The following is a 27,541-nucleotide window of genomic DNA, read 5'->3' as shown; positions in this document are numbered from 1 at the left end:
TTTATGTTATTTAATTTTATTTATACTATAGCCATAGAGTAAAGGTTTAAGAAGATTTGGAAGTTTCGCAATATATTCTAACTGTAGAGCCGTCATTATCATTATGGAAGACGTATTTCCCAGAAAACAAGAAATCGAGGCCAAACTGTTTGAAGTACGTTGCTGAATTTGTAAATAAGTTTGTAAAACAGCATTGGCACTAAATTTTGTTAGCTATAAGTTGTAACATGATTTGGAATGTTAAGTTTAAAACTACAAAAATTAAAAGTGATGTACCGAAGCTTTGTGTTGCTAAATTTATTTAGCTGAATCCATAATCTGCATGGAAATTGTATCAGCAAAATATTTTTTGTCAAACTTGGCCAAAACCAAATTAACATTGTGCACAACTTTAAAGGCCAAACAATGTCTTTTTAATGCAATTATGTAATATACCACATAATACACCATAACTTTAATTCAATTCAACACTTTAATTGCCACACTTTCAAACAAAAATAGGATGCACTGACAATTTATAACAAGTTAAGGCTGAAAATTAATTATTGCCAAAAACATTCATTCAGTGACAATGTGAAACTTTATTTCAGGAAAAGCAAAGATCTGAGCTTATCAGGGACAGCTTGTCCAAAGCCCAACAACTGACAGATAACATGGTAAATACAATTTTGATTTGTAATTATTAGTTTTAAATGTGCCACCAAATGTAGGTCACAATCTTAAGTCAGTTTGATGACCGACTACATACTCTTGAAGACACTATTCTACCAGTTCATAGAAAGACTAAGGACCTACAGCGACTTCAAGACAGTATCCTTTTAGGTTATAATGTAACATATCTTTAATTTAGATATAAATGGTTGATGTGAATCCTAAAGTTACAGAACCCCAACCTTATGCATCAGGATATGTTTGTTTGTATTTTGCATGTTTTCAATGTTCAAGATGTTGTACTGCATTACTTTATACTGTAGGACAGGGGAGCCCACCCTTTCGTTGCGATCAACTGGTCGATCTTGGGTGATATCAAATCCATTGCGAGGGATCCAGACAAAACAATTTAAAATAGTTGTTTTTCTTTTTAAATGTTGTATTTGAATGGACAACATTGGTTTAAGTTTTCAAATGACGCTCATAGCCATTTAAAACAGCCTACCCAAACCACAACAAAAACAGAAAACAGGGCAAAATGCAAGTTATCCTTTGCTAACCAGAGTTTGTCTACCTCAAAAGTCTTGAGTTGGGCACCCCTGTTGTAGGGTATTGGCGAATGGCATGTCATCAATTGGCGAATGGCATGTCATCAAGTTTGTGACAGTTTTAGCTACCTATGTGTATGTTGTGAGTTACAAAGCACAAAAGAGAAAATTTAGTTAACAAACTGCACTGCCTACAGTTAGTAAAGATTATCCCTACGAGATCTAATGTACCAGTTCACATTATTACTACAAATATGAATAAGAAATGCCATTATTTGTGCTTTAAATATAAAGGTTTGTTATATGTCCCCTACCAGAAGTGGACATAATATTGTTTCGTATTTTTATTTCTAGTCTAACATGTCAGACAAGTTTGGTCAAGAAACAGTGCTTTACAATTTTTCTCATATACTCATGTGACAGATAGCTGAAAGTTTGGTGGTGTTGTAAGGTAACACATGACGATCAGTGGTGGGCTTAAATAATCATGCTATTAAATGTAAACTATATAAATCTAATTTGGGTTAAGGCTAAAGTCGGTTAAGTTTTTCCTTAAGAATCTAAAAATAACCAGGATGTTTGTTTACCATAAATCCGCATAAACGCGCGTGTGGGGACCCATTCGTTTTTGCTTGCAAAAACAATCATATGTGTAGATCAAATGATGTGTATAATAAATTGGTAAATATCTAACAATGATTGTGCCCTATTTTTACTGTTACCAAATCGCATATGCATATGTGTGGGGACCCATTAGATTATGCTTGCAGAAACAATTATGTATAAGTGCCAGGAAAAAGATAGGGAGCCAATGAAATGTAGGTGCAAAATATATATCCATTATAAATATAGTAAATGGTATATGTGATACATCGTTAAATACGATGTAGTATATATAAACTGGCAATATATAGGAAAACCACTATTCTAGTTGCTATTGATATTGCTTGAGAACGTAGAGAAAATAAAATAGTGCGAAATTAATAAGCCAAAAATGTCCAAGCGAAAGTCATCGACGATCGAAAGCTAGTACTAGTGCTAAACAAACCGTACAGTTAATGCAAAAATACAGGAGACCACAGCATCTACCACCACCTGTACAGCATGCTCCAAAACAGTGCCTGCTCCAAATACATACAACAGGACCTTTCAAAATTTATGGAAAACTGAATTTTAATGGGGGTTTCATACGATGTTCATACTGATTTAGCCACATGTTCTGTTTGTGTCAAAGCTCTTGACTCTGGCAAAGCCCGTCCTTCTGTCAAAGCATTTTTGGAAGGCCAAGGAAGTGTTTGGGTGAAAGGTTTCGGGGATTGGAAAAAAGACAAACAGGCTCTAAAGATCCATTCTGCATGCAAACAATACCACAATGAGTGTGCCAACATCAATGTTGTTACGTCCCAGGCAGAACATGTTATTGCTTTGGCATGTATGAAAAATCACCAAAAAAGGCTAATAACCGAAAATCATTGCTGCAATTTTTGACGCTGTGCTTTACCTGGCACGTCAAGGATTGTCATTTTGCGGTCACACTGATGCAGACTCCAACTTGCACCAGCTGATGCAGAGCAGTTTAAATGGCTTAGCCATGACATTCAAAATAAAATGTTACAAATAACTGCCCACAACGTATTGCGTACAATTGTCAGCCACGTTAAAGGTTGTAAGTTCTTTAGTATAATAGCTGATGAAACAACTGACAAAACTGTCCATTTGTTCAAGGTTTGTGGATACATCTTTTTCTGTCCACGAAATGTTTGTTGGTCTGCATTCAGTAGAAGCAACCAATACGTCCACGATATTCGACATGTTGAAAAGCGTTCTTTCGGCGATAAATTTGGACATTATGAACTGCCGTGGGCAATCTTATGATGGAGCAGCCAGTATGCGAGGTCACATCAGCAGTGTACAAGCCCGAATCAAAGAAATTAATCCATTAGCACACTATGTTTACTGTCATGGGCATCAAGTAAACCTCGTCTTGCAGGATATTTTTAATCATTCAAACAACGGTAAAAATGCTATAAACGCGATGTCTTCAGTGGTGAATTTTGTTAAGTCTTCTCCAAAACGCCTTGCGACATTTAAAAACTTCTGTTCTGTTAGTGAGGGGACTGGTAGTTCTCGTGCTCTGCGTCCTTTGTGCCCCACAATATGGGGTCTTCGTTTGTCGGCTGTTGATGCCTTTCTGTCCCAGTACAACCAGTTGCTTGATTGGTACGCAGACAGGACCAAAACACAAAGCACAAGAAATAATCTTTTGCTGTTGGAAAATGTTTCAGCGTTTTTCATGCTTCGCTTGTTTCAACGTCTTCTTATGGCTTTCCATCCTGTCCATGTCGCCATTCAATCTTCTGAAATGTCAATTGGCGCTTGCCGCCGGCTTGTTCGAAATTTAGCTGATTGCCTTTCCGCTGAGGCTGCTTCAAGAGAAAATGCAAACGAATTTTTTGACGGATGCTCAAGATTGGCAGTTGAACTAAAGCTAGGCGAACCTCAAACACAAGTTCACAGCCACCGAATCAAAAATCTTGACGGAGAAAATAGATTCGTTGAATTGTACGTCGAATTTTTCAGGACCGCTTCTCAATCGTTGGTTCAAAGATTCGTCCAAAGTGGATTGGACGTTGTCCAGACCATGGAGGATATTTTCCAGTGTAAAGTTCATCACTCTGTTGCTATTCTTCAACGACTGTTTTCCGAGGTGAATGCAGATTTTCTGATGAACGAAACCAGAATTTTGGAAAATTTTGCAAAACAAAAACTAAACCGACTTCCATCTGTTGCTCCAAACGAAAATGTTGACTTGTTTACCAACGACGACACACTTCCACTTCTTCTTCCGAACAGCAACTATTTTAAAGCTGTATTTGACACTTCCATGTACATCATGCGAAGCAGAGCGGTCGTTCAGTGCTCTACGAAGATTAAAAACCTACTTGCGCTCGACAATGAGCCAAATGCATCTAAAACAGGGGTGGGGAACCTTTTTGTTTGTGAAGGCCACCAAACGGTTTATCGACACTCGTTCAGGCCGCACAGACTATTTCTCAGGCCAAGGTTGTCCTATTTAATGTTCTAAGAAAATAAGGTGTAAATAGTGGCAAAATAGAGTAAAACTCAACAACTGACACCAATAAATGGCATATTCTAGAAGCTACCCAAACTTCTGCTGATTCTGACATTATATAAAAAATAATGTTCAAAATTTTATGGTGCCCAGCAACATAGGGGGCTAGTGGGTAAATGTTGGGGCTGAACACAACAAACAACATCTATAAATCTATAAAAGTTATTTAAATTTCACTGTTTAAAAAAATTCACCCATTTTAAGGAGCTATCAGGGTAAATACTGGGGTTATTAAGACAAACGAAGTAGAGTGCACATCTTCATAACTATATATATCATCTGTATCAATATCTGGGGTAAATCTGATTTGTATAGTTTGTAATCAACATAGTATTATTATTTAAGCACAGTGTTGATCACTGTGTTTTACATTACAACACCCGACTTTCTCATGGTTATCTCTTGAAATGCATTATTTTCAACTTTACTCGTGTGGGGACCCATGAGTTTCTGCTTGCAGAAACAACTAAGGTTATAAAAGATGGTGGCTAATATGAAACCCAATATAAAAAAGCATAGGAAATATATTAATGTTTTAAAATAAGTTATAGTATATCTGCAACGACAAAAGTTACCCTTCTAGTTTAAATTGCGTAGCTGAATATTTCCTTAATTCTGCAAATTTAAAGATATTGAAAAAACAACATCTGCATTAGATAATGTGATTGGATACCACCATGTGGTGCATGATGTGGAATCAGTTCTTCGACAAGGGTAGGATGTACACCAACGTACAAATCTGTTACCTAAAGTAATATTATTATGTGTTAGCTCACAAATGTATAATTTTGTCCTGGTTTTCCTCTAACTAGGGCTGTTGTCAACCAAACAAATACTTGACTATTAGGTTTTTGATCATTAAAACAATTAACCGAATATTACAATTTTTTGTTCATAGTTATGGGTCATACTAAAGCAGTGGTTCCCAAACTTTATCTACTCGCGTACCATTTTTTGGTTCATGCAGCGTTCTCGTACCACCTACAATAATTGTTAGAACTTAATGAATAAAAATGTTACTAAACTTTACTAACTAACTTTACCTTAGAAACTTTAGTCTTTAGTAACCAAAGGCTCGTAAATATTAAACAAATATTTAGTACAATTTTTACCGCCCTCGCCACAGTGCTAGTGTCAACAAAACTAGTAGCTTATTACAAAAACTGACTTTAAGGACTTATTACGTCGTAATAACAGATTCAATACGTCATAATAAACCTATTTCGTCACTAAGAAACCCTGCTTTACAGTTCAATGCGTCAATACACCAAGGAATTAGAATTTAGTAGGGAATATAGTATGAAATTTCACGCTCTACGTGACTTGTGTGAATTAAAATAATGCTTACGATAATCAATAGAAGATCATTTGCGATCGTTTGGTGTGAACTTAATAAGTTGCTCGCGTACCACCTTGGAGACCTTCGCATACCACTAGTGGTACGCGTACCATAGTTTGGGAACCACTGTACTCAAGGGACACAAATTGTGTCTGTCCAACACTGGTTTGTTCCAAAAAATTGTAATAAAGTTTAGTGACTATTTTTCATTCATTTTTATTTCTTGACTAGTTGAACATGCTAATGATGTAAAAGTGTAGACCGGATGTTTTAAAGCTAAGGTTGAATTTAGGGATGCCTTCTGCTTTCAGAAACATTTTTTTCCTAAACGCTGTGTAAAGGTAGGGGGGCAATTAAATTGGGTAACACTATCTGTTGTAAATCACAGTATGCCAGGCCCATGCCAAATCAGCAGGTCACCAAGCATTCACCACCATATGGCAAGGCGTACGCTAGAAAAATCTAGCCTGCTGTGGGATTCGAACCCACGGCAGGAGTCTTTCTGGGACTCACACTCTACCAACTGAGCTAAGCAGACTCAGTGGAGAATTCGCCAAAACTTGGATCACAAGCAATGTTGCCTGCCTCGTATGCTGCACATTTTAGCTTCATAGGAGGGGATCGAGATTGACCAGTATATAAATTAATAACTGAGATCAGCCCTGAAGGGTCTATGCCAGTGGTTTTTAACCTGTGTTCGATCGAACCCCAGGGGTTCGGCGACGCCGATTTAGGGGTTCGACGAAGGTCTTTTTGAAGAACATTACAAATACTAGTTTTTGTCAAACTTTAGAGTCTATATTCGCTTAAAATGGCAATTTGTATTTGTCAAATATCAAAACACTGGAAGGTTACACTTAGGTATTGGCACACAACCTGCGGCCGGACGGCCACATGCCGCCGCAGAGTCGATTTTGTGCAACAGTGAACATGTTTATATATGTACTGGCGGCCGTGACGTAAATAAAACTCTTTTGCTAAATATTTTGATTTTTAAACTGCTCTAAACAGTTCTTGTGGTACTAAAAAGAGTATTACCAGCCTAATAACCATACGCGTCAGACTTTTTGTACACCATTGTGTGCAAACAATGCGAACAAACATGTACCACAAGCATCACAATATAGATTATGACATCATCAACACTTAGGACTGATCTCTACGCGGTCCAGCTCAATCTGTGCAAAAATTAATCTGGGCTTTTTGGGTGCTATTAGATGGTAAATAAAATATAAATCATTCAAGTATTTTAAAGCAAAAATAAGCAGGTAAATGGCGGTCGTTTGTGAAATAAGAATCTGCGATGCGGCCGTCCTAGCAAAAAGGTTGTGCACCCTTTCACTAAGGTTTTTATTTTCTTTTTTTTTGACGTAAAAAGGAACATTGTGCGCGTTGTTCGGAAGCAGAAAAACAACGAAATTTTGTTGGCAGGAAAAACATATCTTTTTCTTGTTTGTGCACAGATGCTAAAATACAATGCTTCATTTTGGTAAAAACTAAAAATTGCCGGAATTAAAGCAATCCTGAAACAAGTTGCTTGTATTAATATGTCAGAATTTAACAAAATGACAAACAGTTACTGTTGCCAATACGTTTGAAAAAAAAAACTAATTATGACTCAACAAACAAAATGGGTTAAAAACCTAGGATGTAACTTTGGGGTTCGACCAAATGCTGAAGATTATCGTAGGGGTTCGGCCATTGTAAAAAGGTTAAGAACCACTGGTCTATGCAGACCAGCGATCACGGCACACTCATACACAAATCACATTATGCCAGGCCCATTGAAGGCGCCATGCCAAATCAGCCGGTCACCAAGCATTCACCACCACATGGCAGGACATAGGATAGAAAAATCAAGCCAATACCAACTGAGCTACAGGCTCAGTGGATAATAAGCACCGTTACCTGCCTCACATTTCAGCTTCATAGTAGGGGATCACCAGATTGACCAGTGTCGGTTAAGATGAACAAAAATTCATAACTGGGGTAAATTCACAGTATTTATTGTAAGTGGGACAATAGTGTTTGTGGATAACCAATGTGAAACCTGCAACAGCGAAGACAAACTAATGCGACTGTGAACATTGATAATGATATATACTGTTGGATGTGCATAGATTAAAACTCTTTAAGCAAAACAATTTAGATGGTGACTTCATAAACAGTTAATTTAATATTACCCTAAATTGTTTAATCTGTGCATAAAATTAGGATCTCAATCTGGATTTGGACCAATTTGGGGAATTGTGAGATAAATGCATAATCTTCATAGAAGTAATTTATAAATTATATAGACTCTGGTTCCAAGGTGAATTAAGGACATGTGATGAAGCTGTCAATAGCAAAAAGGTATCCCCTGTACACCCCTCAAATAGCAAATAGTATATAAGTGTGAAAAACCAATTTTTAACAAACATTAAAACCTTTTTTGATAACAGCCCTACCATAATCATACAATTAAAAGATAGAAATGAGTAGGTTTTGCAATCAATTCTTTTATTTGTAAAAGTCATGCGGTTTAGTGATAATATATGGAGAAAAATGGCGCCATGATCTAAACAATGATTTAACTTAAACTCATCTTTTTAACACATGAATTAGACCCAACAGACAAGTAGAAAAGTTTCTATCATGCATGGAGCGACTTGAACAGGCAATCACATTTTTTTCAAAGAATAACCCAGATAGCCCTGAACTGAATGCTGTGGTAAGTATTGTAGTTTGAGATTTAATTTGATGGTTATAATTTGACAATGAAAATCCTTGCCTCTTCCCAGAGTTCATTGTTTGTAAGTGGAAAGGACTCTTTGGAAAAGGAGTTCAAAGCTCAATTAAGTCGACAATCTAAATTGCCAAATGCTGAAAAAATCATGATGTTAGCAAACGAAGAGGAAAATGAGGGTAAAGCAAAAAAATGCTATTGTAATAAATATATTTCTTGTGAAAATAGTTGGAACCTTTTTTGCCTGCAGCTGGGTATGGACATTTGCCTGAAAAGACTGTTGAAGATTTGTCCCGAATTGCTCATTGGCTAGTTGGACCTGGGAATTCAAGAGGTTGCTTTTATACAATTAATCTTGACACATAAATTTACGAATAATCACAAAACAATTATCAACAGGATTTTTAGAAATTTTTGTCGAAATTAGATCCAACAACCTAGTGCAAAGTGTCCAAGGGTAAGTTTAAATAATATTTGTGGTTTGTTACAACAAAGCGGATATAGTATTTTACTTTTTTGTATCCCTTGAATGCAGTTTTGTCCATACCCTTTTGGCCTTAGGTTTTGAATGAATTGGATGAAAGCTTTAGAGCACGCTGGTATAGCAGTATGTCATCCGTATCACACTGAATATTTTTGACATGTATGAAGCAATGCACTTTATTTTTATTTTACATGCAACAATTTCTTCCACATGACCCCCAAAAGCAAATTTTTTAAAATGACTGTACCTCAGAAATACACGACTCAAAAGTTTTATGCATTGTAATTTACACCCTATTGACACAGATATTTTTTTCTTTGTTCACAATCAAAATTTGTAACACATGTATTAGTGATGGGACGAGTACCCGGTACTCGGTATCGATGGTATCGAACGATTTCAGTGGTATCGATACTTGTACTCAGTATCGAAATATTTTGTCTCAGTTTTCGATACCAACGTGCGAGTCCTGAAGGCCGATTTACACCATAGGAATACGGGCAACTTTATGCCAATGTTTGCTTCAGACAGCACAAAAGTGGATAAAAGTTCCGCCAGTTTACGTATATCTTTTTCGCTATCACATGAAGATTAAAATTTTCTGGATGTGTGTGTGCACGCCTGTACCACGAGCATGGCAGATAAATTAGCCCGTTGATATACAACTAAGTACAGCACTACACTTAAGTACTCGGTAATCGTACGCTCTATCTAAGGTATATACATGCGCTACTCGTACTCGGTATCGAAGGTATATACATGCGGTACTCGCTTCAAAACCTGGTATCGTCCCGTCACTAATATGTGTGTCCAAACTATGGCAAATGGCATACTGTATGTGCCAAGTCCACAAAAGAAGTAAATAAGATATATTAAGCCAATACCTATACAGAAAAGCCACCTTCTTGTTTGCTATGCTTCCTACATCCTGTCTTTTTTACATGACGACTTAATAATGATTAACTTGAGAAGAGGTTAACAAGTTCAAACTTCACCTTTGGAAATTTCACACATTAGGAGTAAACCATACCGTGTTATCCATTGACACATATATTTTTATTTTGAGCTCCACATTCTGACAGCAGTTTACCAGTATAATTCCGTCTAATATTTCCAATTAAAAAAATCCACCCTTGTTGTGTTGTAAATTTAGTAAAAAGCAACCTGTATCCAAGATATGAATAAAAACTAATGAAAATGATTTTTTTAGATTAAAAGAGTTTGGCAAAAACAAAGCCAGTGGTGGGGTAGGTAAAGTTTTTTTTTAGATTTGCATTTTTTATTTTTACTTTTAAGATTACAGGTTCTTTATCCACTTTCAGTTTGTTATGGGTCGCCTTCCCTGAAGGGGACACATATTGTTTTTGTCCATTTTTTTCGGTTTCTAACGCTCGTTTGGTCAAGAAAAAGTGCTTCAAATTTATTCAAATTTGGACAGATCTTAGTTATTAATCGAAATTTGATTTCTCCTGAAGTTTGACTCTGAATTTGAAATCCTCCTGAAGTTTGACCCTGAATGACCCAGCAGTTCACCCACAGGCCCCCAAAACATAATTTTTTTAAATGCTGGTTTGTAACACTCGTTTGGTCAAGAAAGAGTGCTTCAAATTTGGACAGATGTTAGTTATATGTTTTTGTCTATATTTTTTTTTTCTTTTTTTCTTTCTAACACGGATTTGTTCCCACGTTTTGGTCAAGAAAGAATGGTTGAAACTTTTTCAAATTTACACCACATTATAGATATTGGTCTAAAGATGGTCCATGTGAATTTTGACCCCGTTTGATCCCTCGGTTCACCCACAGCCCCCAAAATCTGAAATTTTTAAAACAGCTGTACTGACCAAAGTACTTAATGTAGAAGTTTCATGCTTCGTTATTTGGTGCAATGTAAGGTATTTTCAATAATTTTGTACCTTAAAAAATGATTTACCCATTTTCACCCCTAAACCCCACAATATTCGTTTCTGTCTTATGCTGGTTTATTAAACGTGTTTGGTCCAGAAAGAGTGCTTTAATTTTTTTCAAATTTGTACAGATGTTAGTTATTGATCCAAATTTAACCCTCCTAAAGTTTGACCCCAGACGACCCAGTGGTTCACCCACAGGCCCCCAAAACGAGTTTTTTAAAACGACTGTACTGACTATAACACATAATCTGAGAGTTTCATGCTTTGTTGGTTGGTGCAATGTAAGGTATTTTAAAGAATTTTGTAACTTTTTATTGGATTCACCCATTTTTTCACCCTTTAAACCCCGAAATATTCGGTTTTAGTTTAAGGCCAGAAATGCAAGCCCTATGGTGCTGAAATTTTCAAAAATTTTAACAATTGTTTGAGCAGGGTATTTGTTTAGTATTTAAAGTTTTGCCAGTTACCTTTACAGCCCATAATATGTGTACACTATCAGTCAGATATAAGTCCCAAGGGAGGAATTCACGGGTTTACGATTAAGGGGCAGAGCGGGAGTGATCAGCTTGACGTCCGGACAGACGTTTTACGAGACCGTCATATGGGCGATTTGAAATCAGCTGTTTTGTGTGCAGCAATGAGGTGTTGTTTTATTAAGTTATCATGCGCATTTTTAGCTTTGTTGAAGGTTTCACACTTGCGATGTGATTAAAATTCGATAAACTAGTTTCAGATTCGTATATGTCAAGCAACATAAAGGTGTAAACTTAACTTTTTTGAAAGCCGCGATATATGGTCTTTAAATTCTCGTTGTCAGCTTGGCCGCCGCATAACCACGGGTCACTAAAGGTCAACTTGTAGGCATTACAACGTAGAATTTTTCGTCATAACGTAGCTTCTATATTTTTGACAAATCAATTCAAGAATTAATACTTAAGCCAGGTATAAATTAGGCAAAATGGTTTTGTTGAACACTAAGGAGTAAGGACTGCATGGTGTTAAAAACGGTGCCAAAAGGTGATTAAACGATTGTTTTTGCGAAACAAAGGTAAGTGAAAATCAAGTTGTTATGTATACCTTCGTAGCAAACGACTTTTTAATTTATAGTGTCTAAAACAACAGTTAAGGCTTTCTAGGAAAATTTGTGTTTTATTGTTTGTTTGTTCACATGTTAATGAGGTCAGAAATACAAGACTTAACCTGCTGAAATTTTAAACAGCTGTGGATAGAGTGCTCCATTTTGCAGTACTATTGATTGAGTCATTGAGGTTTCATATTATTTTAGTTTAGTGTCAAACCCCATTAGTTACCCTACTAGCCCCCTAAAATGGGTAAGTTCATCAAACAGTGTCGGAATTGGCTAAAATTTGGGTAGCATGTGGACTATGGTTATCTCTTGAAACGCACTATTTTTAACTTTACATGTGTGGGGACCCATGAGTTTCTGCCTGCAGAAACAACTAAGGTTATAAAAGACGATGGCTAATATAGGACCTAATACAAAATAAGCATAGGAAATATATTTATGTTTTAAAATAGGTTATAGTGTAAATGCAATGACAAAATGTGCTAAGCCACCTTTCTAGTTTAAATGCTGGTTTGTAACGCTGGTTTGGTCAAGAATGAGTGATAAATTTTTCACATTTACATAGATGTTGGTTATTTATCCAAAGTTGATCCTCCTGAAGTTTGACCCCAAATGACCCAGCGGTTCACCCACAGGCCCCCAAAATGTATTTTTTTTAAAATACTGTACTGACTAAAGTATATGATGTAGGACAGGGGTGGGCAGCCTGCATCCCGCATGCGGCCACATGCGGCCCTTGATTCAAGGTTGTGCGGCCCGCGGAGACGCTTGAATTTAAAATGTACTGACAAACGAGTCTAACTATTATATATTTTTGAGCAGACCAATGCACTGATGCTATTTTTTGCGACCTGGCAATATTTCGGTATTGTACATATCAGGCAAACGTTGTTGATTAACATGAAGTTCAAAAACTACATGTTTCCCAAAGATGCAATAAAAAGTCATTAAACGGCCATTGACAAGTTGGCCGCCTTATGACCACTGAAGGTCAAACTGTAGGAAACACAGTTGAGAATCATTTTTTGTCACAACATAGCTTCTTTAACTTTTTACACATATACTCCAGAAACTATACATAAGATAAATATAGATTGGGAGAAACGTTATTGTTGATTACTAAGGACTGCGTGCTATTAAAACCCGTGTCAAAAGATCTTTAAACGGTCGTTCAGTGACTACACTGCGATAGGCTACTGAAGAACAATTAATTTATGTGACAATAATGATGCAAAAAGAATACGGACAAAACTTTTTTAAAGTTGGGGTAATGCTTTCTAACAATTTGTCCTCAAGAATCTAAAAATAACCACAACATTTTTTTCCATAAATCCTCACAAACATGTATGTGGGGACCCATTCGGTTTTGTTTGCAAAAACAATCATATATGTAGATCAAATGATGTGTATAGTAAATTGGTAAATATTGTATAGAATATGGAAAAGCCACTTTTATAGTTTTGTTTGTGTTCTTATTTACTACTTAATGTAAAATATTGTATTCTAAATGTGCCCACAGGCCCCCAAAACAGAAAATTATATAAAACTCTCTGCTTACTGAAGTACATAATCCAGGAGTTTCATACTTTGTTGGTTGGTGCATAGGTAGAAAATGGCTTTTGATTCATGGGCAGTCGTATATAGCCTCTGCTTCTTGCATGACCAGTTGACCATGCATTCAACTGGGTTATGTTCTAGCTCACATAAAGCTGTAACGTTTTTAGTTATTATGGGTCCCCTTCCCTGAAGGGGACACATATTGATTTTACTCGAATTGTTTGTTTTTCTTTTTCTTTTTTTTTCTTCCAAAGTTTGTCCGACTCGTTTTTCCATCAAATGTTTGATGGATTTGGCTGAAATTTACACAGATGGTAGATATAGTTATGTAGATGTGCATCCCACTTTGTTTTTGTTGATAACCCCAGTATTTACCCCGCTAGCCCCCTAAAATGAGTATTTTTCCCCAAAAGTTTGTCCGACTCGTTTTTCCATCTAATGTTTGATGGATTTGGCTGAAATTTACACAGATGGTAGATATAGTTATGTAGATGTGCATCCCACTTTGTTTTTGTTGATAACCCCAGTATTTACCCCGCTCGCCCCCTAAAATGGGTGTGTTTACCCAAAGTTTGTCCGACTCGTTTTTCCATCAAATGTTTGATGGATTTGGCTGAAATTTACACAGATGGTAGATATATTCATGTAAATATGCATCCCACTTTGTTTTTGTTAATAACCCCAGTATTTACCCCACTAGCCCCCTAAAATGGGTGAATTTTCAAACAGTGTCAGAATTGGCTGAAATTTGGATTTCTTGTATAGTATGCCATTTATAGGTGTCGATTCAACCCTGTAGTCCTAACATTTACCCCACAAGCCCCTAAAGTGTAAAACGTATTTGTATGTTACTGGGCACCACAAACGAAAGATTTCTTTGGAGCAATAGTGTTACAAGGGCAACCAGTTGTATGTTGCTCGTTGGTGGGTTGCTTGGTGGTCGTTTTTGCGCCATGGCAGTTAGTGGCTTGTTGACAGCCCTATGACGTCAGAAACAATAACGGTTGTTGCTCAAAACACCTCTAGTGGTCGAAATTTTAAGCATTGGCGGATTGGGCTGAAATTTTGCAGTACTATTGATTGAGTCATTGTGGTTTTTATATATTTTTTTGTTTGTGTGTCGAACCCAATTAGTTGCCCTATTAGCCCCCTAAAATGGGTCAGTTTTTAAAAACGTTAAATAGGATATACTTCAAACAATATCTGGGGTGAATCTAATTTTATAGTTTGTATTCTACATAGTATTATTATTTAAGCCCAGTGCCGATCACTGTGTTTTACCTTACAACACCCGACTTTCTCATGGTTATCTCTTGAATTGCATTATTTTCAACTTTGCATGTGTGGGGACCCATGAGTTTTTGCCTGCAGAAACGACTAAAGTTATAAAAGAGGATGGCTAATATGGGACCCAATACAAAATAAGCATAGGAAATATATTTATGTTTTAAAATAGGTTATAGTGTATATGCAAGGGCAATATGTGCTAAGCCACCCTTCTAGTTTGTATCACAATGACGGTTGTTAGATATATTAGAAGTCAGACGTAACATATAATTTTTGTCTGTGAGGGCAGAGCCAGTCATGCACAGCATTGCATGATAACAACGCCGTTAAGCATAAACAGATGTTGTACCAATTAAAGGTCGCTTTAGCACCCTTGCGATGTAGAATGTGCCAAAGTTGCAAGTTTGACCAGGTTTCGGTCCTGTACTTTCAGGTTTAAGCATGATTACACACTTTGCCCCTTAACATGCCATTTTAAACTAGTAACCGAAATAGGCACGAAACTACAGGTCATTTGACATGTATATTAAGCGAGAGGCCTAGCGATTTATAAGGGAAACTTTCCAAAGCAGAACTAAAACTGCATGGACCGTAGTTAGGAAAGTTCCTAAATTGCAGGAACAGCCCCTGGTTACAATGCAATGTAACACATCTTTTAAAATAGATCTGACTGCAAAAGAAAGCAAAAATCAAACAATCTGGTGGAATGTGCGCCAATTAAAGAGTGTGTGTGCATTGCTACTGTTTCTTTAACACACTTGGGCAAAACGACAGTTAGAAAGCATGACATTATGTTCTGACATAAGAGTACTTCTTTTTATTCTCGGCAACTAAATAGAGAAAATACTGCTCTATAGCCGTATTTAAGCACCATGTCTTGGCAAATCGATGATGTGATACCTCATTGCGATTCACTGGTTTTGCCTGTATGTATAAATACTACATTAAAAGAATCACCTTTCACCTTTGAACTATTTTGCAATTGTTTCAAACAAGTGTATTGCTGTTTGCATTCTGTTAGAAACCTATTAGCCAACTTTGTTAATATCTTTAATCAACATTTTTTGTGTCATTCCGAAGTGTGGTAACTACTAGTGATGTACCGAATCGGCGAAATTTCGATTCGGCCGAAACCGAATATTCGGCGGTTTTGCCGAATAAATTCGGCCGAATCAACCGAATCATTTATGACGTCACGCGAAGTCGTACGGTACGCGTATGACATGAAAACATAAGTTTATCTACCAGGCAATGAGTGCAGAATGGTTGTGTTTCGTCCTTATTTCAGTTCTGTGGGGTTTAACATTGCCTTAAGCATAATTTTCAACCCGGCAATGAATTACTATTTAGTTGTCTGCAGTGGGGAAAACGATAATGTGGTAAAAAATATAATAACTGACAGGATTTTCGTTGGTACTAAGCAGGAAAGACACGCTTGACGTTTCAAATGTGTGTTCATAAAAGATTCGGTTTCGGCCGAATCGCAACAAATTATTCGGCCGAAACCGAATCTTTGCAAAAGTGGCCGATTCGGCCGAATAAATTCGGCAAACCGAATATTCGGTACATCTCTAGTAACTACCATATATAAAGCAGATGTAAGTATATGTGTGTACATTAACACAGGTTTCCAGAAAGCAAAGCAATGCTATGACGACACCAAGGAAAGCTGGAAACCGAAGAGCAAGGTACATATCATTAGTTGTTTGCTTTTATCATGTTTTTGTGCATTCTTGTAAAAAAGCAAACCAAAACTATATTTTCACTTGGTAACATAGTTATATTTGCAGCAACTTTGCCAGAAAGACCAGTACCTTGTTAAGAAAGGAATCTCTACAGAACATAAGTAGTGTTGGAGGTATACGATACAAAAACATTGTTGTGGTGTCTCCATCGATAACAAATTTATTCTTCGAGTTTGGGTGGATGACAAAATACGATACTTTTTTCAGTGATTTTGTATGGGACACATATTGTTTTTGTCCGTACTTTCTTTTTTCTGTCTAACGCTGGTTTGTTATACGCGTTTGGTCAAGAAAGAGTGCTTCAAATTTATTTAAATTTAAAAACAGATGTTATTTATTTATCCATATTTGATCCTTCTGAAGTTTGACCCCGAATAACCCAAGGGTTCACCCACAGGCCCCCAAAACGTATTGTTTTAAAAACGGCCAAACGTATGGTGAAAAGCCCTATGGTGCAGAAATAGTTAAAAATTTTAACAATTGTTTAAGCAGGGTATTCGTTTAGTATTTAAAAATTTTGCCCGTTACCTTTAAAACTCATAATATGTGTACACTATCAGTCATATATAATTCCCAAGGGAGGGATTCACTGCTTTACGATTAAGGCGGCCGGACAGACGTTTTATGAGACAGTTGTTTGGGTGATTGGAAATCAGCTGTTTTTTTTGTGCAGCAATGCTGTGTCGTTTTATTGAGTTATCACGCGCATTTTCAGTTTTGGGAAAGGTTTTACACCTAAGACATAATTTCAACTCAATAAACATACTTCAGGTTCGTTGATGTCAGGCAAAACGTCGTTGATCAACATAAATATGAAAAAAATAAACTTAACTTTTTTGAACGCCGCGATATATGGTCTTTTAATTCTCGTTGTCAGCTTGGCCGTCGCATAACCACGGGTCACTTAAGGTCAACTTGTAGGCATTACAACACAGTTGAGAATTTTTCGTCATAATGTATCTTCTTTATTTTTGACAAATCAATTCAAGAATCAGTACTTAAGTCATGTATAAATAAGGCTAAACGGTATTGTTGAACAGTAAGGACTGCATGGTGTTAAAAACAGTGCCAAAAGGTCATTAAACGGTCGTTTTTGCGAAACAAAGTTAAGTGGAAAACAAGTTGTTATGTATGCTATTGTAGCAAACGGCTATTTTCTTGGGAAATAGTTATCTTGGGAATGGAGTAACTAACTGTTTTACTATTAAGGCGGTTTATTGCAGAGTGGGAGGGCTCAGCTTTACGTCCGGACAGACGTTTTATGAGACAGTTGTTTTGGCAATTAGAAATCAGCTGTATTTGTGCAGCAATGTCATGCTGTTTTAGAAGAATCCAGATTGTATTTGAATAAGATACTGACGATGCCTATTACTTAGGTGAAATATACATGTCTAATAAAACGGTGGACGACTTCAGACTTGTCAAAGTTTTCAGTCTGTTTTATTGGTTGTGTTTCAAAAAAGGAAAGCAACCAATACATACTCACACATACACAAAATATACAAAAACACATACACAAAATACCACATACACCCCTCATAAATTGAAGATGCTGTTTTTGAAATATCAGCAATGTATATTGTACAAATTTCATAGACCCACGGACCCCCAATGTAATTTAGTCTTGTTATGTTTTTCGTTTCTTGCATTATACGTTATTACTTTCGCTTTTGGGGCAGAATTTTAATCAACCTTTAATCTTATTAAAGTTCTGTATGGTAGCAGTCAACGCAGCAAAGAGATACATTTTCTGGTGTAGCACTATAAGTTCGAATGTTCATGTGTGTTGTGATGTCACAATGGAGGTAACAATCATAAAAAGTAATTTTTCCTGACCCAAAGGTTGCATAAACAGTCTGCACTTGTATGCAGGAAGTAAAAACGGTTTGAAAACTTAAAAATATTTTACTGTTGGTTAATGGTACTAAACATGTTAGCCTCCACGGACCCCCTAAAACCATCTCACGGACCCCTTGGGGGTCCGCGAACCCCAGGTTGGGAACCACTGATCTAAATGATTTCAGGATTCTGTTTAAATAAGTTATTAAAAATGCTTATTATGTTTAATTTGTTGGTGATTTTGTCTACAAACACAGCAGTGGTAGCATCTTTTAATTAGTGATTTGAATTTTGTATTCTCCTATTAAAACAACTCTAGTGGCCAGATGGCCAGTCAACAGCACTTTAAAGTTACTTTTACCACATCACTTTGTGTTGCCAATAACCATTTGTTGTGTTAGATATGTCATTTGCTTTGTTTGACTGGTCACTTATAGGTGTCGATCGTAGTGATTCACCCTGTTGCACCAATATTTCCCCCTTTAGCTCCCTAAAATTGGTAAATTTTTTGTACAATGTCTGAATTGAATGATATTTGGACAGTTTGTTGATTTTGCTATTTTTAGGTGTTAATTGTTGTGTTACTCTGGTGGACCAGTGAGTTTACATGTTACAATCATTTTTATTAGCATATGCAACGTTTTAATTGGATGATCGAAATAGCCCATCTTTATAACTGGCAATTGCGAGTTGCAGCATTTTATGCCATTGTTTTCACACAAAGCACAGTTGGTTCTTTCACTCTGCTGCACTGTATATTTGTTTGTTTTTGTTACAATATGGTTTTTTAATGTAGTTAATGGCATTAATAAATCAAAATTACCTTTTTAATTGTGCGATGTTTTGTTGTCATGTTACACTGCAACAAATGTTTCGATAGTGCGGCCCTCGACTTAAACGTTTGTTTTTGGCGGTCAAAGTTGTTTGAGTTTGGCACCCCTGGTCCAGATCATTCCATTGTTATATCATAAATAACTTAACAAATGGATATTCATGTTACTTAGCCCTTGTTTTTGTTTTGTATGCCAGGGTAGGCAGTTAAGTTTTAGGTTCACTGCAGTGTACTTACCAAATTTTAGGAACATGTAAACAAAGTGATTATGATGTTTTTACGAGTCACATTGCTAAAAAGGATTCCTTTTGTTATAGTATTCATGTCCAACATGTTTTGTCATTATATTGTCATTGTTAATTGCAGGGTGAATGACAAGAAAAAAGACTCAGGTTTATATATGTGAAGAAATTTGCTTATTATCCAAACATAAATTATGGTTTGGAACTTGTAATACCCTATCGGTTTGCATGGTTTACTTTTGTTTGGCATGTCTTACTCTTCAAATAATTTTTTCATGTTTATCATGAGCTTTGGCACTAGTTCTGAGGTTTAAGTGTGAAAGGTAAATAGCACAACACTTTTCCACCTTAATGATCATATCTATTGTTTTTTCCTAATCTGTTTTGCAATATTGCAACAGCTTTTACCTTACTGACTGCTAATTAACTGCATGCTCTTTTTTTAAAGCTATACAAATTTTTGGGGCTAGCAAATCTTAATTTGATGTTTTAGCAAATTTTTATGTATCATTCAGGTATGAGCAAATCAACATTTTCCACAATATCAGAGGATGATGTAATGGAAATTGAAGTGGAGCCTTTTATTGCTATGCTAACAGGATATGCTCAATTATTAATGGTAAATTTGTATTTTTCGTTCTTGTCAGTGTTGGTGTTATTTTTACATTAACACACAAAGTAGCTACGGGTTTTTAACAATCTTTTATTGCAATTTGAATATTTGATTAAATATTTATACATTTCTTACAATCATTTTATTTTTTAGATCGAGCAGACAACAATTCAGCAAGTACTACCTGAAAAATCTAGAAGAAAGGCATTTGATTCTGTCATAACTGCATCTATGAGTTTTTTGGAAAAGTCTGGCAATGTTTGTTTGAACTTGCGTTTCTGAAGTGTTAATTTTTTTTTGTTTCAAAGCCTTACTTTTGTGATTTTTATCATATGTTTATGCGGCCCAAAGTTGCCTGTTTTTTAAAAATACTGGAGATAACTTTGTCAGTGCTTAAACTAAGGACAAACCGTTAGGCTTTACCCAACAGACTTTTGGACATTTGCATTAAAGAAGGTAAATGTTTTCAGAAATTTGCACAATTTGCAAAACAGTGCATGAACAAACATGACCATCCTTCTATTGTAAACATATTTCCTGCTATGAAGCAGTTGCGCAAAATGCTTCCTCTCTATGAAGATATTCTCAGGGTAAGATTGTTAAAAAATACACCAAGAACGAATCACATCTAAATCAGTGCATTATTAGGCATCACCATCTAACAAAAGCGTTTTTCGAACAATGATCAGTGACCTTGAATTGATTGGGGTAAAAGTATTAGAGGACTTCACTGATTGTGTCAAGGTTGGTCATCACACAATAAATTTACCAATTTGCATACCAAAAGTTTTGTTTATAGATTGATCCAGAAAAAGAGTCAAATATGCCCAAAGATGGAATCGTACATGAACTAACTAGAAATGTATGTGTTTGTGTATTATTTACTGCTGATCTAGCTATTTTCAAGTTAAAAAAATCCTGTTAAACCGAAGTGTTTTTTTCAAGAAAAATGTAGCAAATCATTTTTTCAAGTTTCCTCTGAATTAGGCAAGAACCTAGGTCAGTGGTCTTCAACCTGTGGGTTGCCGCCTAAACTTTTTTTGGGGTCGCTATAACTTCAATTTATTGGCGTTAAAATTTATTACCAAAAAATGATAGTTTTTGTTCTAGTTCGCAACCTTTGCTCATGTTTTGCAGCTTAATACCTCGTGTCACAATCTAATCATTGTGATGCAATATAATATAAAAACAAATAATTGTGACCCAAATCAAAATGAAACACAAGTTATCCAACCCATTGTTACGCGATAAAGACCCATAAATGACACATTGTTTCCAAAACAATACAGCCGGGTACAGGAAAAAATACATAAATTTACTCATTTCTGCGAGCTTTAACGCCAATTAGATTGACCATATTATGTAAAACTTTTGGGTTGTAACATTTGAGCGTAATAATGCACGTTGAATGCTAATATTTAAAGCAGCGGTCTTCAACTCAAAGTTTGTCCTGGGCCAATTTTCGAACTGCCTTGAAGCCGTTGGCCACATGCCCCCTTAGATGCCAAAATGCTTTTAAAGACCTTGTAACTGCACACTACATCACTCTATCACTTTTGGCCAGCTCTTTCCCTTGTTTATTATATTTCACCACCAGTAACAATGAAGGCAATTGTTTGCACATATCTTAAATTGTTTGCACATATCTTGACGGGTGAATAAAACAAAAGAAGTTGATCATATTTTGACTGATGACACCGCTGGCCACGGAACATTGCTTAGCGGACCACATCTGGCCTGCAGGCCGCATGTTGGAGACCCCTGATGTAAAGTCTACTTGAAAATTAGGCGGGCAAATTTACATAAAAATATTTTCAGTTTCGGCATTACTTCGAAAAATCCCATCGAAAAAATGCGATCCCACGCAAATGCTGATTTCATTTTTTCTTAAATTGGGGTCACTTTCAAAAAACGTTAAAGACCACTGACCTAGGTGAACTAAATCCAGTTTAACCGAAGTTTACTGTATTGAGTGTATTCTAAGTTGTTAATTACTTGCAGACAATGCTGTTTATGCAACAACTTGCTCAGAATGTTGAAGTTGTTGGGGGAATGTTGGCATCGCAACAAATGGAAACAAGTAACATGTCATCAAGTGGAGAAATTTATTTGTCAAAACGCATTAGTAAGTGTTCAAAAATTTGAAATGTACTATTTACTTATTTAAACACATTGTTTTCAGCTGATGTCATTGCAGGGTTGAAGCTTAACTTGGAAAACAAATCTAGAGTTTATGCAGACAGCTCTCTTGCTGCAATATTTCTTTTAAATAACTACTTTTTCATTTTGACTGCCCTGCACAGGTAAGATCACCAATATGGAAAAACAAATAGGCAAGGTTTTTATTGAGAAATGTGTGTATAATAGGGAACATGTTGTTTCTGTCTGTATTTTTTTTTTCGTTTTCCTGCTGGTTTGTTCCATCCGTTTGGTCAAGAAAGAGCGCTTTCAACTTATTCAAATTGACACACATGTTCGTTACTTATCTGAAGTTGATCCTGCCAAAATTTTAATGACACAGAAGTATGACTCAATGGATGACCCATCAGTTTACCCACAGCCCCCAACCCCCCCGCAAAAAATTGAAATTTTAAAATGGCTGTACTTAAGTATATGATCCAGTAGTCATACTTTGTTGGTTGGTGCATTGTAGAGTTTTTACAAGGTTGTTATGACATTTAGTTCAATTCAATGGTTTTTCACCCCTTTACCCCTTAAATCAGTTTTTAGGTTAACAAGTCCTTTAGTTTAAAAATACCAATCCCAATTTGCTGAAAATTTTAAACAGTTGTTTGTAGGGTGCTTCTTGTTTGCAGTATAAAATTGCAGCCTAATTGCCTAGTGGTTTACAGTCCCAAATATGTGTCAACACGATTTTGTGCCCTCACCGGGCATTTAAACCCATGAAAGAGATTGATTAATTATGATTGGGAATGGCCTCTGCTTTATGCATGCCACCGGACAATGTTCTCACTAGAATTAAGCTGTGTTTTAGTCCTTTGTATTATGTTATAAAGAGTGGTGGATGTTACATATATTGTTGGTCTTGCTACTCTCTCACCATATACTGTAGTTTATGGTTGTATATATTTTCCATCGATAGTAAGCATATGTTTTTTTAGTTTTGGTTAACAGTTTCATATTTAACCACTTCTATATTTCCTTAGGCAAGACTATGTGGTTAAATAGTTGATAAAATACATGTCACCAAGATCAAGGTGAAAGGTTTAATGGTTTGTAGTATGTATGTTTTTCGATGACCTGGTATGCCCGTGTTGCTTTTAGGTAAAACAAAAAGCAGCAGAATACAAGAATTGGTTAAGACACTTATTGTCCTGTGGTATGTAGCATTGTCGGACACAAAATTACAGGGAATGCCAAATGCCGAGGGTGGCAAGTGCTTATCGTCATTACAGGTCCTATTCCCAGAATGGGACACATTGTTTTTGTCCATACTTTATTTTTCTTTTTTCTGTCTAATGCTGGTTTGTTAAATGTGTTTGATCAATAAAGAGTGATTCAAGTCTTTTCAAATTTACAAATTCTTAGTTACTGATCCAAATTTGATCCTCATGAAGTTTGACTCCAAATAACCGAGCAGTTCACCCACAGGCCCCCAAACGTTTTTTTTTTAAATGGCTGTACTGACTAAAGTACATAATCTAGGAGTTTTATGCTTTGTTGGTTGGTGCAATGTAAGGTATTCCAAAGAAATTTGTAACTTTTAATAGGATTTACCCATTTTTACCTCTTAAACCCCAAAATAATCGGTTTTAGTTTTTGGTCAGAAATACAAGCCGCAATGTGCCGAAATTTTAAACAATTGTTTGCAGTAGGTTACTAGTGTAGTATTTAAAATTTTGCCTTAATTGGACAAATGGTTACCTTTACAGCCCATAATATATGTACACTGTCAGTCAGATAAGTCCCTAGGAAATAATTCACTGGTTTATGATTATGGCGGTTTAATACAGAGCGGTAGAGCTCAGCTTCACGTTAGGACAGACATTTTATGTGACCGTCTTTTCGGTGATTAGAAATCATCTGTTTTTGCGCAGCAATGCTATGTCATTTTCTTAGTTATCATGCTCATTTTCAGTTTAGGCAAAAGTTACTTACCTAAGGCGTAATTTGAACTCGATAAACATGCTTTGGTTTCGCATATTTCAGGCAAAACTTTGTTAATCAACATAAAGCTGTAAAAATAGACTTGTGTTTTTCGAAAGTGATAAATGGTCTTTAAATTCTAGTTGTCAGCTTGGCCGTCGCATGACCACGGGTCACTAAAGGTCAACTTGTAGGTATTACAAACACAGTTAAGAACAATTTTTCGTCATAACGTAGCTTCTTTATTTTTGACAAATCAATTCAAGAAGCAATAGGTAAGTCATGTAAAAATTAGGCAAAACGCTGTTGTTGAACACTAAGGACTGCGTGCTATTGAAAACGGAGCAAAAGGTCATTAAACGGTCGTGGTCGTCTGCACCGTGAGAGGTTTCTACGGGTCAGTGGTATTCATTTTGCTAAACAAAGTTAAGTGAAAAACAATTTGTTATGCCTTGGTAGCAAATGGCTTTTTAATTTATAGTGTCTGTAACACAACTGTTAAGGCATTCTAGGAAAGTTTGTGTTTAAAAACTGACCTTGGACGACAATATCAAGGTCAAAGCAAGAGATTAAATTGAAATTATTTTTTCGCTCTTGTTAACTATTTTTATAATTATATGACAATATTGATGCCAAAAGAATATGGACACAACTTTTTTGAAGTTGGGTCAATGCTTTCTAATATTTTGTAAAATTTTGAAAAGAATCTATAAACGAATGGAACATTTGTTTACCATAAATCAGCACAAACATGTATGTGGGGACCCATTCGTTTTTGCTTGCAAAAACAATCATATGTGTATGGTAAATAGGATATGGAATATATAAAATGGAAGTATATTAGAAAGCCACCTTTCTAGCTGCGGTTCATAATGTGTCAAAAATAATAACACAACTTCAAAGGCCTTTGTATAATTTGATTTGGATTGTTCTGGTATCCATGTTTGTGCTTGTTTTGTCCATGATGTGTGTCACCTGGATAACAGTGTATATGAGTAACCATGTCGATACATTGGCAACATATAGAAACTTCACCTTTCCAATAGTTACATTTGCCAAAAACTATGTACATTTTTTATTACAAATATTTTTGCAGGCATGATTTACTTGTGCTTGTTCAAGTTTCAGCTCCAAACATTGAGAAAATTTACAATGGTTTCATTAATGAGCAAAAGCAAGCTTACTTAAGTTGTTGGAATAAAGTGCACAATTACCTCAATGATGATAACAAAGCTCTGGCTAATGTTCATCCTGGCATGAAGGTAATAAATTCTGTGTAAAAAGCACTGTATTTAATGTAGGGAGGTCTCCAGTAATATGAATGTACCAATATATAATTAATGACATTGTAAAGCCATGTTAGTGGACAGTAATTATGGGTCCCCTTCCCTGAAGGGGACGCATCTTGATTTCACTCAGTTTTTTTTTCTGTTTTTTTTTTCTTTTTTCTCCGGTGAAATTTGTCCATGTACTTTTGGCATGAAATCTTTGGTGGATTTGGATGAAAGTTTCACAGATGGTAGATATAGTTATGTAGATGTGCCATCTGCTTCGTTTGACTTGATAACCCCAGTATTTACCCCGCTAGCCCCAAAAGTGTAAAACGTTTTTGTATGTTGCTGCGCACCACAAACGAAAGATTTCTGTGGTGTAATGGTATAATAAAGGCAACAGAACATTTGGTACTTGTGCTTGTGCATTGCTTGGTGAACATTTTTGCACATGCCAGTTGTAAGGGTGTTAACAGCCTTGTGACGTCAGAAGCGTTAACGAATGTTGTTAATAACACCTCTAGTGGTCAGAATTTTAAACCTCGGCCCATTTGGATAAAATTTTACATTAATGTTGATTGGGTCATTGTGGTTTCATATTTTTTAATTTTGGGTGTTGAACCCCATCAGTTGCCCCACCAACCCGCTAAAATGGGGGAATTTTTTTAAACAAGTACAAAATTAACTGAAATTTGGACAGCTTGTAGAATTTGTCACTTTTAGGTGTCACTTGTTGTGTTTTACCCTGTAGACCCAATATTCACCCTCTAGCCCCCTAAAATGGGTGAGTTGTTTAAAGAATATCGGAATTGGCTGAATTTTGTAAAGCTTGTAGAATGTAAAATTTTGAGATGTCAGTTGTTGTGTTTTACCTTGTAGCCCCACCATATACCCCATTAACCCCTAAAATTGGTAAATTATTTAAACAATGTTGAAATTGGATGCAATTTGGATAATTAGTAGATTATGTCATTTTTAGATGTCAATTGTTAAGTTTCATCTTATAGCTTAAACATTTACCCAACAAGCCCCCTAAAATAGGCGAGTTTTTAAATAGTGTCGGAATTGAATAAAATTTGGACAGCTTGCAGAATTTGTTATTTATTGCTGTCGATTGTTGTGTTTTGCTTTATTTTGCCACTATTTACCCCTTTCTTTCCTAAAAATAGAACAATAAATAGGACAATGTGTGAATTGAATCAGATTTGCATAATTTAAACAGTTAGTAGCATGACAAGAAGTGACCACAGTGTTTTTTTAAAACTCCAAACTAACTGATGGTTATCTCTTGAAATGCATTGTTTTCAACTTTGCATGTGCGGGGACCCATGAGTTTCTGCCTGCAGAAACAACTAAGGTTATGAAAGACAGTGGTTAATATGGGACCCAATATAAAATATGTGTAGGGAATATATCAACGTTTCAAAATAGGTTATAGTGTATGTGCAATGGCAATATGTGCTGAGCCACCCTTCTAGTTTAGTTTGTGCTAAGTCTGTAAAATTTTCACCTACTTTATTCACTGTAAAATAAACCTTTTTAATTAACAGTAAAATCACGCTTTTTGTGTATTTTAATGACAGCTAAAGGACAAAGACAAACAAGCTGTCAAAGAAAAGTTTAAACTTTTCAACAATGACTTCGAAGATTTAGTGAAAACACATCAACAGTGGGCAATGGCTAATTCTGACATGAAAAAAGAAATCCGAGCATTGGTAAAGCACAAACTTGTAGCACCCTACACATTGTTTAGGGACAAGTAAGTGATTTTACCAATTACCTACTGTAATATATCTACCACTAACATTTGTGTAATTTTTTAACAGGTATAGAATGGTGCAATTCACAAAAAATATTGAAAAGTATTTGAAACACACACCAGAGTCTGTCAGTGAAAACATTGATCGGTTGTTTGACCAATGTTCCACATAGTAGCCCCTTATTAAATATATAGTGTTGTGCAATAATAATGATGAAGTAAATTAAAAATATTTTGATGTGTGTTGCTGAATGTGTCAGTGTCACTTGAAAAATGTGCCGTTTTTGAATCACAAGTGTACATCTCCTTGGTTAATTAGTAAGGGTCCCAAGGTAAATAATTTAAAATTCTTTACAGATTTATTGTCTTTTCTCCAAGGCTTGAACCCAACAAAAAATAAAATTTAAAACGTTAA

General features: G+C 35.9%; 1 protein-coding gene across 2 annotated transcripts; it reads left to right on the top strand.

Annotated features, from left to right (window-relative positions):
- On the top strand, nt 1-27,541 carry LOC145214941 (exocyst complex component 7-like). Of its 2 annotated transcripts, none has more exons than XM_080083579.1 (21): nt 1-154; nt 591-656; nt 711-810; nt 4,962-5,046; nt 8,276-8,381; nt 8,452-8,575; nt 8,647-8,730; nt 8,796-8,853; nt 10,091-10,127; nt 16,345-16,406; nt 16,509-16,576; nt 19,892-19,995; nt 20,143-20,247; nt 20,460-20,579; nt 20,638-20,733; nt 20,789-20,851; nt 21,991-22,114; nt 22,172-22,292; nt 25,193-25,358; nt 26,951-27,126; nt 27,194-27,541. In XM_080083579.1, the coding sequence occupies exons 1-21, from the start codon at nt 104-106 to the stop codon at nt 27,297-27,299; spliced, it is 2,022 nt and encodes a 673-aa protein (XP_079939705.1). In that variant the 5' UTR covers nt 1-103; the 3' UTR covers nt 27,300-27,541. The 2 variants fall into 2 exon arrangements, with proteins under 2 accessions (XP_079939705.1, XP_079939714.1); XM_080083588.1 differs by lacking the exon at nt 16,509-16,576 and adding an exon at nt 19,501-19,526 and having other exon boundaries at nt 12-154.

Source organism: Phallusia mammillata, chromosome 1, assembly GCF_965637545.1.
Source record: "Phallusia mammillata chromosome 1, kaPhaMamm4.hap1.1, whole genome shotgun sequence".
Taxonomy (NCBI): domain Eukaryota; kingdom Metazoa; phylum Chordata; class Ascidiacea; order Phlebobranchia; family Ascidiidae; genus Phallusia; species Phallusia mammillata.
This window is presented reverse-complemented; position numbering and strand designations above follow the sequence as displayed.